This window comes from Scyliorhinus canicula, chromosome 11 (assembly GCF_902713615.1).
Source record: "Scyliorhinus canicula chromosome 11, sScyCan1.1, whole genome shotgun sequence".
NCBI lineage: Eukaryota > Metazoa > Chordata > Chondrichthyes > Carcharhiniformes > Scyliorhinidae > Scyliorhinus > Scyliorhinus canicula.
Window position 1 is genome coordinate 133,298,970 of NC_052156.1, and position 16,185 is coordinate 133,315,154.

The 16,185-nt window shown below is 44.2% G+C and overlaps 1 protein-coding gene across 2 annotated transcripts in view; it reads right to left on the reverse strand.

Annotated features, from left to right (window-relative positions):
• The window catches only part of brd1a (bromodomain containing 1a), a 47,678-nt gene extending 35,913 nt beyond the window's left edge, over window positions 1–11,765 (reverse strand). Inside the window, exons 1-2 of one of the 2 annotated variants that reach the window (XM_038811417.1) lie at window positions 11,332–11,765; window positions 5,048–6,429 (exon numbers count right to left, since the gene is read on the reverse strand). In XM_038811417.1, coding sequence (XP_038667345.1) covers window positions 5,048–6,414 — 1,367 coding nt within the window. In that variant the 5' untranslated portion in view covers window positions 6,415–6,429; window positions 11,332–11,765. Of the gene's footprint in view, window positions 1–5,047; window positions 6,433–11,331 lie in introns of both variants that reach the window. The other variant, XM_038811416.1, reaches the window with a different exon arrangement.
• Window positions 11,766–16,185: the final 4,420 nt, after the last annotated feature.

Genomic DNA, 16,185 nt, shown 5'->3' on the forward strand with positions numbered 1-16,185 from the left:
AAAATGTTATTCGAAAGCTGACAAGGCCAGGACAAGAAAGGTGAATTTTGAAAGTGGATATGAAACTAAATAAATATATTTATTTATTTTTTTAAGGCCAGACAAAAAGGGTGAATTTTAAAAGTAGGATTTGAAACTAGACAAGAGATTGGCAAGAGGGGCTTCGAAAATTAAATTGTGGACTCAAGCAGGTGAAGACATGGTGAGACAATGGTAGAAATGTAGCACTGCTGTTGGTTACAAAGATAGGGAGAGGCAGGAAAATTATTTTTGTATACGTCCTTATGTCCATGTTCTCCACTGATTAGCTATGCCGTTACAATATCAATTGCATGAAAGTTGTCTGCAATATTAAGAGTCAAAAACTTGTCTGCTATTTTCACTGTACTCTCACTGTGTCAAATTAAACAATTCACTTCCTCGACTCACAACTAAGTTGCAGCACAGCAAAAAATCAATCTGGGAGTGTTTCACACACATTGCATGAGGTGGAGTAATTCACATGTCCCTAACAGGTTTTTGCCAAGACCTTTGCATACATCATCCCATATCTGCTGATCTGTATTGGTTTCTGGTCGATCAATGCATGAATTATAACATTCTTATCGTGTTCCATCTCTCTTCACATTCCCCAACTTTGCAACCTCCTCAGTCATACAAACTTTCACCTTTCCATTTACCCCGGCTCTGCTCTCTTGCACATCTTGGGCAGCACGGTAGAATAGTAGTTAGCACTACGGCTTTGCAGCGCTGGGGTCCCAGGTTTGATTCCCGCTTGGGTCACTGTCTGTGCAGAGTATGCACGTTCTCCCCATGTGTGTGTGGGTTTCCTCCGGGTGCTCCAGTTTCCTCCCACAGTCCAAAGATGTGCAGGTTAGGTGGATTGGCCATGCCAAATTGCCCTTGGGTTAGATTGGGTTGCAGGGTTACGGGGTAGGGTGGAGGTGTGGGGTTAAATATGGTGCTCTTTCCAAGAGCCAGTGCAGACTCGATGGGCCGAATGGTCTCCTGCTGCACTGTAAATTCTATGATTCATAAATTCTATGATATCTCATTTTCTGCATCACATCATTGCCAATAAGTGCATCAGCCATCCAGGCAGCAAGATCTTAAATGTCGTCCCGAGATATCGCTCCTCCACCCCCCATCTTTTTAACTAAGTTTTTGGTCACCTGTCTTTTTCTTCAATTTAGTATCAAATTTTGTCTGACTACTCTGTGAAGCACCTTTCAACATTTTACTATATTAAAATATGCTGTAGAGATGTAAGTTATTGTCGACACACAATGAAATTAACCTTAAGAGGACATCGTAAGGAGTGTACTTAACCAAATGGTACGTTTCATTCAAATTCATTTGACATGTTTTAAAAATGCCATTTTAGTATTGTTCTAAAGTGCCACCCTTCACAAATAAGGATGGTAAAACGTCAAACTGGGTCAAGAATTGATCTGACCCTGAAGTAATATTGTTGTCATCTCAGTGTACAATTAATGATTCAGAACAGAGTACAGGGAAAAAGACAATGGACAGGATCGAACCAAATCTGAAGAGTCCCGGGATAGGCGTGTTTAGCCGGGTGTTTCCCAGCGCTCGCAGTGTTGAAAAACACCACTCTATCTACCGGGACTCTGGTTCAATTAGGGGCCTCAGTGCGAAACTACCCTGGCGAGGCAGCACTTAGTCTCGTTTCCTGCACTGAGGCTTCCGCTTGTCAAAACTCCTCAGTGCAGTGAGATCGGGTGCGGCATTTTAAATTGGCATCTTGATCTCTTGAACCCCCCCTCCCGAAGTCGCAACTCACTAATAAGGGGGGCCTCAGGCTCCCCCAACCCAACCCCACTGGGGAATCAATCCGGATAAGAGTGAGGGCATGCACTTAGGCAGAACAAACAAGGCAAGGGTTGGACCCTGGGAAGCACTAAGGATCAGAAGGACCTTGATGTGCATGTACACTGGTCCCTCAAGGTACCAGAGCAGGTGGATACAATTGTTAAGACAACATATGGTATATTTGCCGTTATTAGCCTAGGCCTAAAGTTAAGGCGGCATAGCATTTAAGAGCAGTGAGTTTTTGCTGGAACTGAAAAAATGTTGGTTAGACCACAGCTAGCTTATTGTGTGCAGTTCTGGAATCCACATTATATGAGAGATGCGATAGAACTGAAAAGAGTGCAAAGGAGATTTACCAGGATATTGCCTGGGCTGGAGAGTTATAGTTGTGAAGAGATTGGATAGATTTGGATTGTTTTCCTTGGAGCAGAGGAGACTGAGGGGGGGGGGGGACATGATTTGAGATGTATAAAATCATCATAAAGGGCATATATAGATCAGGCAGGAAGAAATGTTTCCCCTTGGTGGAGGGATCAATGAACAGGGAGCATAGATTTAAGGTAAGGAGCAGAAGGTTTAGAGAGGATTTGATGAATTTTTTTTTTTTTTACTCATAAAAGGTGTTGGGAGCTTGAAACTCACTGCCTAAAAGGGTGGTGGATATAGAGACCCACATAACATTTAAGGAGAACCGAGATGACACTTGCGATTCCAAGGCATGCAAAGCTATGGGCCAAGTGTTGGGAAATGGGATTAGAATAGCTGGTGGTTGAATTTGACTGGTGCAGACTCGATAGGCTGAAGGGCCTTTTCTGTGCTATATGACTATGACCACACCCGCGCACAGCACCCCCAGGTCCGATACCCAGTGCAGGGAAAATGCCAGCCTGACACCTTGTCAGTGCCACCCAAGTACCTTGACAGTGTCAGGTTGGCACCCAGGTGGGGCTGCCAGTCTGGCAATGCCAGGATGCCACCCTGCCCAGAGGGCAAGCACCTGGCGACCCCCACAAGTGCCATTCCGTAGGTACACATTTGTGGAGTCCAGCAATGAACAGTGCTCAGAGGCGAATGGGTTAGATATCAATGCCTCGGGTACCTCTGGGAAATGCATGTTAGATTGATACTAGCTATCTCACTCTAATATGCAAATCTGCAAAATAGTGATCCTGCCCACAATGGACAGGATTCAGACTGTGACGTCTCACGCGATTGCATTAGATCTCGCGAGGCGTGTGGGTAGATCCCAGAAGAGGGATCTCCCGGCAGCGCCATGCTGCTTTTCGGACTCAGCGTGGCCGGTAGGTTGCGGCCAATGTTTTAGGTTTTCATTATCAGGAATAGAGTAGAGTCAACTAAGTGTGTTAATCATTTCTTCTATAAAATGTACTTGCTTTAATACATTCCTACTCCTTCATGCACTAACAATTTCTGTCAGCTTGTTTAAATTATTTTTGCTTTGTGTGGATGGGAGACCTCACTTTACCTTTGGCCTGTTCGTTTTCAATCCAGTTTTAGACAAAGATCCAAACACTCACAATAAATACAAGGTCTCAGATCACATTACACCAATAATTTGGGGTATAGAGCTTTGTGCAGATTACCTTTATTGGGCTGATGTTGCCATTATGTCATAATAATAATCTTTATTGTCACAAGTAGGCTTACATTAACACTGCAATGAAGTTACTTGAGATCCCTAGTCACCACATTCCAGCACCTGTTCGGGCACACGGAGGGAGAATTCAGAATGTCCAAATTACTTAACAGCACGTCTTTCGGGACATGTGGGAGGAAACCGGAGCACATGGAGGAAATCCACGCAGACACAGGGAATATGTTGCTGCACTGCAGGTTGTATATGCTGGAGGCTGTGTACTAGACTGAACAAAGTTTGCAAGTTTCCTGAGAGCGGCTTTGCGCTCAGGCATGTGAAATGGCCTCTTTTGTTCGCCAAGGGCAGCATGGTAGCACAGTTGCTTCACAGCTCAGGACCGAGGATCGATTCCCGGCTTGGGTCACTGTCTGTGCGGAGTCTGCATGTTCTTTCAGTGTCTGCTTAGGTTTCCTCCCACAGTCCAAAGATGTGCAGGTTAGGTGGATTATAGAATCATAGAATCTACAGTGCAGAAGAAGGCCATTCGGCCTATCTAGCCTGCACCAGCCCTTGGAAAGAGCACCCCACTTAATCCCACGCCACCACCCTATCCCCGTAATCCAGTAACCTGACCTAACCTTTTTTGGACACAAAGGTCAATTTATCATGGCCAATCCACCTACTTGCACATCTTTGGACGGTGGGATAAAACCGTAGCACCCGGAGGACACCCACGCAGACATGGGGAGAACATGCAGACTCCGCACAGACAGTGATGCAAGCCAGGAATCGAACCTGGGACCCCTGGAGTTGTGAAGCAACTGTGCTAACCACTGTTACCGTGCTGCCCTTAGTTTCCAAAACAAAGGTTGGGTTGGGTTACTGGGATAGGGTGGAGGCATGGGTTTATGTAGGGTGCTCTTTCCAAGGGCTGATGCAGACTCGATGGGCCGAATGGCCTCCCTCTGCATTGTAAATTCCATGATTCTATTGCTTTCGAGATTCTCTCCATTCTTTCTCTCACATTCCCCATTCTTTCTCTCACATTCCCCATTCTTGTCACTATCCCTTTCTATACTTTACTCTTCCTGCAGGAATGAAAATAAAAGCAACCTTAGCTAGCAGTGGAAGGCAACGAGAATAAAATCACTAGTGGAGGTGCCTTTGATTTACACACTTCAAATAATCAAGCATTAGTTGGGGTGAGTTGAGGACAGGGAGGGTGTAATGCCAACTGCTACCAAGTGGAGTGTGTACTCAAATTGTGTGTGGTAGGGGCAGGCAAGATTTGGCTTCGGGAAAAGGTAATTTAAAAATCAAAAGTCTTACGGAATTAAAAAGTTTATATATTGTGTGGCTGGCTGTATACCAGAGGTTTTTTGATGGAATGTGATTTGAGAGTTTGTCAATTGGCTGAGCCTGATTGAAAGTGATTTCTGGTTTCCCAATTTGTTTTGCTTCAAGGGACGCTAAACACAATGACATGAGAGAATAATTTTGCAATAGATATTACAGTTTTTTAAAAAGTTTTAATTAGATTTATTTAATAGGCTACCCGTTTAAAACAACGCCTCAATGTGGGAAACAAGTATTGAACAAGTTTGTGAAGACACTCACCTGTCAGGCTGAATGCAGGGGACAGATACTACCGGCACAGCAGTACATTTTTCAACTAAGAGTTTACGAGCTTTCTTTGTCTTCTGCCTGGCCTTACATTTTGTTTTAGTTGCCTTGTTAGGCGAATCTTTTTTACATATGCCATTTTTCACTTCAGCTGGCTCATAAATGTTTGATGGCCTTCTCACGCACCCAGGAGGAGTGTGCACAGCACAGAAAGCAGTCTTTTTCACATTGAATGTTGTTGTTCCATTGGATGTAGTTTCTTTAACAGGCTCCATTTTCATGTACAGACCTGCTTGTTGAGCGCAAGTTACATGGAATGCTGTATAACAATTTGCCTTTTGGCACTGGATGCAAGCACCAAGCCCTTTCTGTTTACAGAGGTAGCATGTTAATTTCCACCTGGCTGCTGGAATGTTCTTGACACCATCTATAGGCTCTATGAATACAGTGTTAGCAAATCCAACTTCAGGAACCCACAGTGCGCAAACAACATGACCCCACTGACCATCATCTGTCTTCTTGAAAGCACCACCCTTATTTGGGCACAAGATACAATCAACAGGTCGAGAAGGGGATTGCAAACAACGACGGCACAACCACTGTCCTTCGGGTATATAAGGAACTCCATAGCATTCCTGATGCACTGCTAAGTTACACATGTCGCAAAACAATATTACATTACTGTTTTGACATTCTCCATCCATGCAAATACAACAAACAGCATCTTCATCAATTAGTGACTGGGGATCACCTTGATTAGAATTTTCAAAGTAAGATTCCTTCTCTAGTTTATCCATAAGGAACTCAAACACATTCTGTGAAACTGCGCTCAAACCATCACTTTTGCGCCTTTCATTAATCATTTCCAACCATGCATAATCTTCTTCATCCATATCGTATTCAACTTCATTATTGAGCTCCTCTGGAGATTTCTCAATGAGCCTGTAATAAGATGAAGGCCGACGAGGTGCTGAAGGTGGTTCATAATCAACTATTCTAAATCTGGGTTCTGGTAATGCATTCACTGGTGTTGGAGCTCCGTGTGTTGTCTGAATAGTGGCATCCTTCTTTTTCACTTTATTAGATTTGTACCTTTTAGTCTTTACGAAAACAAGGGGACGTTCACTATTTTCCTTGTTGCTGTTACATTCAACAATTTCTTGGGCAGTTAAATCATCTTCTGAAATAATCTCCAAAGGATCGTAAATACTGATCCTGTGCAGCCGGCCATCGATCTCCATTTCAACCATTCGCTGTGCTTGAGCATATGTTAGCATTTCACGACTTGGCGAATGTTTTAAACTGCAAGGTGAAGCTGGACGCCTTGCTGTCCCTCGGTGGCATCTTCCTTTCCTTCTCATAATTGATAAGGAAGTCTGCTGAAAAATCATTGATCAAGAACAAGTCAAGAACAGCTATTGATATCAAAAGTTACAAAAACATTACAAAGACTAGCTAGAAGTTAGAATGGGTCAAGTAATAAGACAAACAGGCTGCAATTGCACAGCTCCATTCCAGCAGCACTTCTGTGTACCCACTGTTAAATAAATTCCAGATTATTTTTGATCTACAAATGAGTCAAGGATTATTGGGGTGGGGGCAGGAAAGTAGAGTTTTTTTTTAAATATAAAGTTAGAGTAGTCCAAAGATGTGCGGGTTAGGTGGATTGGCCATGCTAAATTGCCCGTAGTGTAAGGTTAATGGGGGGATTGTTGGGTTACGGGTATACGGGTTACATGGGTTTAAAGTAGGGTGATCATTGTTCGGCACAACATTGAGGGCCGAAGGGCCTGTTCTGTGCTGTACTGTTCTATGTACCCAATTCATTTTTTCCAATTAAGGGGAAATTTAGCGTGGCCATTCCACCTATCCTCCACATATTTGGGTTGTGGGAGTGAAACCCACGCAAACACGGGGAGAATGTGCTAACTCCACACGGACAGTGGCCCAGAGCCGGGTTCGAACCTGGGACCTTAACGCCATGAGGCCGCAGGGCTAACCCACAGCGCCATCGTACTGCCCCAGGAAAGTAGAGTTAACGCTTCAATCAGATCAGCCACAATCTATTGAATGGCGGAGTAGGCTCGATGGGTCGAATGGCCGGCTCTCGCTGCTAATTATCTTACATAAATCCACCAACACCTTTCCATAATGGTTCCACTTCTATTATTTCTCATTACTAATCCCAATGCCCTGTGATCTGATGCCCATGCCTCTTCCGAATATTTATCCAATTTTACCATAAAACATCTAACAACTGCAACAACTACTCCTATGGCCAGGCACCACGGTGACGCAGTGGTTAGCACTGCTGCCTCACAACTGCGAGGTAATAGGTTTGATCCCGGCTCTGGGTCGCTGTCCATGTGGAGTTTGCACTTTCTCCCTATGTTTGCGTGGGTTTCGCCCCCATAACCCAAAGGTGGCTTGGCAATGCTAAATTGCCCCTTCATTGGGAAAAATGAATTGTGTACTCTAAATTTATTTTTTAAAAACTACTCCTATGGTAAATTATTTCATGCTCTAACAGCCTAGAGTAAATAATTTCTTCTAACCTCCTTCTAGACTTACCCACTCTATGAACATAATGCCAGTATCTCCCAGTGTTACGCTAACGTCCAATTCCTCATGTCAGCCTGGTTCAATCAGCGCTGTACACCATTTTATGGCTTTAATGACTCTTCCGCAATAAGGTGCCAAAATATTTAGGGGTATTTGAACTGGCCTAACCAATGGTTTGTATATTTTTAAAAGTATATTAACTCTTCCATTCTGTCTCTAATTATGAAAGCTAAAATGCTTTATTGGTTTGAAAAAATAGCTTTAGTCACCTGCAATTCTAAAGTTCTAACATCTATCAGAGATCCTTTATCAATCATTGTTGAAATTATATTAAGTAAATCTCAAAGTAGATGGTGCTACTTTGTTTCTTGTACTGTAATATATAAACTTCATAATTCAATCCCTGTAGAAATCTATACTAAGTGAAAATATTGTTGTGAAAAAGATATTTAACGTGAATGTCTATGTTTCTTTCTAAAATCCACTCAAGATGTTCAGAGCTTGGTTGAAGTTTGCACAATTTCTGCACTGATGATGGAAAGTGATAAACTTTGTGCAACTTTACAAACTTCATGGTTCCTTGCGAACTGCACTCTGCCCTTCCTGAAAATGTTGACTGATGCTAGAATACGAGGTCATGCCGACTAGCTTCTCAAGTAGCTGGCCTTCATTTGCAAACTGACAGTTGGCATCAGCAGATTTATCAATTGACATCATCACTGTCAAACTCGATTTCTCATAAAAAGAACGCATGCAGATCACTGGATGATGAATAGTGTGGGAACCCTCATCAATTTCCCCCTAAGTATAGGCATACTATTGTGCCCAATTACTGCCCAAACTGAGATCAACTAAGAGCAAGAATTAAAACTGAAATCTCTGAACAGTAGCACTCACTTTACCAAGTGAAAAATCAGAGGAACTCCTGAATTTCGTTTTTCTAAATGAGCCTCTACTTCGCAATGAGAAATCGGAAATCAACATCTTTAGTTCCTGCTATAAATGTTGCATCCCTGTCACAAAATCAAGCCCTGACCTGTCATAGCCTGAATTTAGATGGATTCTAACCTGGGTAACCCTAATTAATATTCTAATCCAATACTTGCCCCAGCTCAAGAACTGCCTACTCCCATCTAACGTTGCATGCATTCCCGTACCAGCCTCCCCGAACAGGCGCTGGAATGTGGCGACTAGGGGCTTTTCACCGTAACTTCATTGAAGCCTACTCGTGACAATAAGCGATTTTCATTTTCATTCACCCTACTATAGTGTATCTGAAACCATCATTGTGCTCATCATTGGGCTGATGACAGGATGCAGGTAGTGGATAGTAATAACAATAATCTTTATTGTCACAAGCAGGCTTACATTAACACTGCAATGAAGTTACTGTGAAAATCCCCTAGTAGAGTTCAGGATTAGCTGAATTTTGTGCGTGTGTGGGGGTGGGTCAGCCAGTAATGCACTAGGATATCAGGACCAGAGAGGGGGCAAAAACATTTGAGAGATTTGTAATCTTTATTATTGTCACAAGTGGACTTACATTGAAACTGCAATGAAGTTACTGTGAAAATCCCCTAGTCGCCACACTCCGGCACCTGTTCGGGTACACAGGAGAATTCAGAACGTCCAATTCACCTAACAAGCGCGTATTTTGGGACTTGTGCAGGGAAACCGAAGCACCCGGAGGAAACCCACGCACACATAGGGAGAACGTGCAGACTCCGCACAGACAGTGACTGAAATCTTGTGGATGATATTGTTTTTTGGAGCAGTCTGCCATATTGCAGCATTTGACAAAGAATAAAAGTTCTGAATGCTATTCAGTAGTTAATCAGACATAAAATATTTGAAGATGGACATTACTATAAAGGATGCAACACAATTTCATTGTCTAGATGTTATGTGGACAGCATGGTAACATAGTGGTTAGCACTGTTGCTTCAGTGTCAGGGTCCCAGGTTCGATTCCCGGCTTGGGTCACTGTCTCTACAGTCTGCACATTCTTCCCGTCTGCGTGGGTTACCTCCGGGTGCTCCAGTTTCCTCCCACAATTCCCGAACAACGTGCTTATTGAGGTGAATTTGACATTCTAAATTCTCCCTCGTGTACCTGAACAAGCGTCGTAATGTGGCGACAAGGGGATTTTCACAGTAACTTCATTGCAGTGTTAATGTAAGCCTACTTGTGACAATAATAAAGATAATTATTAATCCTAACTTAGCCTCAACTGATGTGTGCGTGCTAAAATAAAGCAGAAGGTAGGTTGGATGCTCAAGTTACAATTTGGACTCCACTGATCCCAAAAGCATGCATTCAATTATCTGGCCCTGAAGATGGGTTCCAGCCGTTTACTTTCTGCAGATGTGCATGAAAGATTATTTTTTTAAATCTAGAACACTGTGGATACCAGCATTAAAGACACCTAAAAAGACTTCTGAAGGATATTGCCTGCATTAGTTTTAGCACTGTTCCACTGTCCTGAACCTTCAATGTATTTGGCAGGAACCTTTTAGTTAAACGTAATTCCCTGTAAGGTCGCTTGCTGGAATTATCTAACTTTCAAGGTTTCTTCTATGGGTAGACTGAAACTCAACATAAAGAGCTCGAGTCAAGGACATGACTTGTGATTAATGAGTTCTAAGATAAACTAAAATGTGGGAATGAACAATCTTAAAACTATCTTGTCTTAAAGCCAAACAACACCTTTATCGTTAAGATTTCAGAAATCAACAATTAAATCTACGACCAGTATAAGGGATGACATTTGTCTTAATGACAGATTCAGGCCCAGAATATATTTAGACAATGCGGTTTCCTTTCCACGCCAAGTGCACACGAGCGATATCAGACCGTCTTCCTGAAGTAAGTTTAACCGTCAACTTGTTGTTATAACCAATCGCACTCACGAAGGCACATCTTAAACACCACCATTAACAGGCACTTTGGGGGGTGGGGGTAGGGGGAGATGACCACTCCAGCACATCCTCCGCAAGCTGGAGAACGATTTGTGTTTAAAGGCTCAAGTCAATAGAGCGGCAGTTAACGTGGGGAAGATTCTTGCAAAGGGCGGGGCGCTCCCACCACAGGATTGTTGGGGGGGGGGGGGGGGGTGAAGAGCACAGCCCACTTGCGGACAACTGAAATGCGGTGGGTGGGTGGAGAAAGGAGGGAGGAAGGCGGCCCATGGCCGGTTGAAGAGATGTGTTTCCAAGGCATAATTCAGGGTGGCCAGAAAAGTAGTTTTGTCAGCAAGACGGACGCGGTAGGAAGTGAGTGGAGCGCCCAGGGGGGTGGGGGGACCCGGAAGTGGCTCCCGGCCTGAGTGGGGGTGACGTCAGCGCGTTCGCTGTTTGAATGGAGCGGCGGCGGCAGCGCGCGGTCCCGAGCCGGGCACGGAGGTGGGGAAACGAGCCGCGGGGCCCGGCCACTCCAACGGCACCGCCTCACGGCTCCTCCCACCGCAGCGACGCGCCATCGAGCCCGCCCGCTTTCAACAGCCCTCCGTCCTCAAAACTCCCCGGCCAAACTCACTCTTATAGCAAAGGGAACGGAATAAAATGGCGTCCAACAAAAACAAGGAGCAGGAAACGGCAACAGGCGGCTCACCACCGCGCCCCCCCTCCGTCTTGTCCCAAGTCCGGCTGTACCAGTCACACCACCTCCGCCCATTCCTCACTCGGGAAGGGTTTGTTAAACAAAAAGAGCCAACTTACCGCCCCCACCCCGCCGCCTCCTATTGCTTTTTGTTCCTCTCCCCCGGTGTGTCACCGGAGCGGACTGAGGCGCCCTTTCCGTGCAGGCCCCGGCACCACTCGGCTCTTGTTGCTCCCTCTCGCTCGAGGCCGTTCATCAAACGGACCGAGCGCGCTCCCGAGACGCTGTTCCCGGGCGAATGAAAACACGGCGGCCACGGCCCCGCGCGCCAGGACCCTCGAGCCCGCCCGCGCGCCGTCTCCCCCTCCTCGCGTTCCACGGCCAACTGTCAGGGAACGTGCAAACATTCGACAGCACCGACCCTCACCCTAGCCCAGTTTATTTTTTTTTCGCTCGCTCGCTCCTCGGCTGCAAAGGGGCTCACAGCCTTTTTTTTTTTGCGTTTCTTCAACAACAATGCACCGTTTCGGTTGCACAAGACGTCGGAGGCGGCGACGTCACGCGCCGGCCGCCGTTGGCTGCGCGGGCTGCCAGGTGGAGGGCTGGCTCGGCTCCCTTCACCAATCGGCGAGCGGTGGGAGGGAGCGATCGGGCGGCTGGAGCACGCGCACGCCGACCAGCCCTGGGTTTCGGGGGGGAAAACCCCGTGTGTGTGTGAGCTCGAGCGGCGGCGGTTTGGCGGCGGTGGGTGGGGGTGTCAGGAGCAAGAGCGTGTTTCTAAAATAGCCGGCGATTAGCGATCCGGCTTTTAAATTCTCTTCCATTTTGAGTGTTCTCCGCCGTTGTGTCTTATGTCGGGGAGGTCGAGGTCTGGCGGAAGTGTTGTAACGCGCGGTGACTCCATTCGGGCCCTTTAAACAGTAAACGCAACGCGTGCACATATCTGCTATATGGCGGCTTTTGTGTGCAGCCTCTCCCTCTCTGGTCTCCCAAGAACACTGCTGGGCACAGGCCTGGCTCAGCTGTGTGGGGTCAGGAATCCGGGCTGAGGGATTAACCTAATGCACATTTGGCTGCCAAGGGGCATGCTAAAGGGGGAGGGGAGCTCCTGACTCCTGAGGAAGCGAAAGATCGGCAAAACCAAAACACTCCTGCTATTGGTAGCTTCCACCTCCCCGTGGTGCCAGTCAGTAGTGGCTTTGGGAGAATTGGTTACGGTTGATTGGCTACAAGGTATGGCGGTGAATGGACAGTGGGAAACCACTTGTTGGTAATCTTCCTCGCAAATGCGTTGCGCTGAAGAACAGAAACTCGGCACAAAATACCCATCTTGGCTTACCCAGAAATTTAGTATTAGTCTGAAAGAGGCTTGTAATGTTGCAAAGAACCGTGCTGAGTCTAGAGGATTGAGTGTGCGTTAAAAGCCACCAGAATGTTGATTTCAAAAACAGAATGATACCAGCCAGAAATATAAAAAACAGAATAAATAAAAGTTTTTTTTTAAAAAGCCTATGAAAAGGAAGAGGAGCTGAAGTAAACTTTCATCCCTCGGGCAGGAGAAATGGAGATGCAGAGACACTTCACAATAGAAGACACCAGTTGCAAACTAGAAATAGAGGGGAATCGGATATAAAAAGTGAGGAAATTGAGGTTATTAATATCAGCAGAAATATTGGAGAAACATAAGGGACTAAAATCTGAAAATTTGGACCTGATGGTTTACACCCAGGGTTCAAAAAGATAAAGCTGCAGAGATAATGGGCCATGGTTTTCTAAAATTCCTTTGACTCGGGAATAGTCCCATCAGAAACACCAATTTTCACAAAAGAAGACAGCAAGAAAACCCAAAACTAGAGGCCAGTTATTCTAAAATTAGCCATTGGAAAAATGCTGGTTACACAAGAAAAATAATTAAGAACAATGCACTTTGAAACGTCGCCTGGTTGTACAGAACTTGAATATTGCTGAAAAGAGAGACCTGTTTTCGAAGCCTTTTGTCTTGCACTCATCAGGACAAAGACAAGAATGCCAATTTTCAAATGAAAAAGGTTGCTAACTGGTTGGCAAGTTGGCTCTGATTGGCTTGAGGTAGGATCTCCCCAAGCTCTTGGATAATTTAAATACAGCGCGAGACGTGAACCTATTCATTTTGTTTGCAGAAAATAAGTCTCTGCATGTGAATTAACCATGTTAAGAGCTCAACCGATTATCTTAACTTGGTCATAAACAGAAAACGGGGGGGGGGGGGGGGGGGAACGCAGCAGGACTGGCAGCATCTGCTGAGCTTTTCCAGCATTTTCTGTTTTTAGTTCAGATTTCCAGCATCTATAGTATTTGCTTTGGTTTACATTGGTTGTACTGTAGCTATCAGCACACAGGATTATTCAGCAGGTAATGCCCAATCATGGAATCACAAATAACCGTAAATGTTTATGGTTTTTCAAACACAGACAAGTTGAGTACTGTGCTTATTATGAACAACCAAAGGAGCATTGTTTGATTCGATCAACCAATCACTGGCATATATGGCCTATAGAGCTCGCATGAAACTGGCACTGAAATTCCTACATGATGTTGTTCACGTGTATGGTAGGCAAAACATCTTTTAGGATTGATGGCAGTATGCTGTTAGTGGATAACACTAGTAGCCACTCCAGTGAAACAGCTTGCTTGACCTGCTGTTCAAATTTTTCAGGTACTTTGCCTTTCCCGCATAATTTGAGGTAAACCACACACATTTCAGGTTCCAAAGGTGGCGACTTTTCATCCACGTTTGAGCTTGTCTGATACACTGAACAATTTTTTTTTCTTTTATTCATTCATTGGATGTGGTGGTCACTGTTGGCTAGCGATGATCAGGGTAGTTTTCATATTCTCTATTTTTGTATCACATTTATCTGTGACTATTTGGTAATCATGTCTTTGTTGCGTCTGTGTATAAACTATCCAATTGGCCCCCTTTCTCCATCAATAATATATCTGGCTTGTTTGAAATTTATTGAATCTGCTTCCGTCACCTTTTCAGGTAGTGCATTCCAGATCATAACTTGTCTGTTGTAAAAAAAAAAATTCTTACGTAACACCTCCTGCCTATTGGTAGATTAGGTTAGTGACAGTAAGGAGAAATTATCAAAAGTCATGATTTTGAATGCTTCTATTAGCATTTCAGCTTTTCCCCCCAAGTCCTGTTTCCCTGCTTATCATTTGAGTAAACTTCCTCTGTACTCTCTTTCTAAGGCTTTGACATATTCCAGAACACAGTATTCCAGTTATGGCCTAAATTGAACACAGTATTCCAGTTATGGCCGAACTTGATTTTTATTAAGGTTTTACATAATTTCCTTGCTCTTTGTGGCCAACTTCTATTTATAAAGTCAAGGATCGCGGTTTTAAATAACCGTCTCAACTTGTCCTGCCATCTTGTGCACATAACATCGCTAGTTCTTTGTTCCTTAAAAGTGCAAAGTTTTTTTGTTTTGAAAAGGATATACTTGCCAATTCAGTGAGCATTTAACTGTTTGTGCACTGTGATCACAAAGCGACCAGCAGGACAGTGGGGAAGGAGTCCATGAAAGTTAAAATTTAACTTTTAAATTAAAGTTGGATTAAAAATCATTTGGCATAAAGCATACTTTCATGACACTGTAATGTTTAACATTGGAACAATTGGTTTACATTTCCACTCCTCATTCCTCCTCCCTATCAATTTTCATTTCTGTTAAATTGCATCTGTCTCGTGTCAATCCATTTCACCAGTCTATCTTTGTCCTGAAATTTCTTATTATCCTCCTCACTGTTTGCTGCATCTGTGTTCCATGCCATCTGCAAACTTTGAAATAATGCCTTGTTTGCAAAGGTTCAGGCCATTAATATATCAAATAGAGCAGTGATCCTAATGTCGTTCCCTGGGAAACAGCCCTGCTTATACTTCCCTCCAGTCTGGAAATAAATACTACCTTTTACTATCTGTGCCCAAGCACTGGCCCTTTAGTTCCAGGGGCTTCAGGTTTACTGCTCCATATTAATGTTGTATATCAAGGTAGCAAAGTGGTTAGCACTGTTGCTTCACAGCGCCAGGGTCCCAGGTTCGATTCCCGGCTTGGGTCACTGTCTGTGCAGAGTCTGCACGTTCTCCCTCTGTCTGCATGGGTTTCCCCAGGGTGCTCTGGTTTCCTCCCACAAGTCTTGAAAGACGTGCTGTTAGGTAATTTTGACATTCTGAATTCTCCCTCCATGTACCCGAACAGGCTATGGAATGTGGTGACTAGGAGCTTTTCATAGTAACTTCATTGCAGTGTTAATTTAAGCCTACTTGTGATAATAAAGATTATTGTAATAATTGAACATCATTGAAAGTTTTTATACACTACATCAAACAGACTACCTTTGTCAACCCTGTTCGTTACTTCCAGGAAATATTCAGTGGTAACATTTTGGACGCCAACTATAAGCTTTAAATGCACTTAAATTTCACTCAGTCTAACCCCCAGCTAGCCTTTGACCCTTTTATTAGCCACACTAATCCAGCCATCGATTTGCTCAATCATTCATTCCTACCTTTAACCCATAAAATCTCTTAAATATCCTGTATCTCCATTTAGACTTTGACATTGTGACCATGTCTCTTTCTATTTTCCTGGTTGTTGGGCCTTCTTACTTGATTCCACTTTAAACATTCCAATTGTAGCAAGCGCAAAACCAGCAATTGCCTCGTATCCCATCCCAGCACCCTCGTCTGCAAGTTCACAAACTCTGTTCTCTTCCACAGCAATCTCTACCACTTCATTGGACAATTGAACATTGGACAACTGAAACTACTATAAACAAATAAAGGCCACAAACCTCAGCAGGCTAGTCACTTTACTGTGTTCTGTATTTTACTGTGTTCCCAATCGACTGAGCACTGGCAGTGAGTATGTATTGTCACTGTGATAAGCAGAGGAAAGAAAAGGGATAATCCTGGTATGATATGT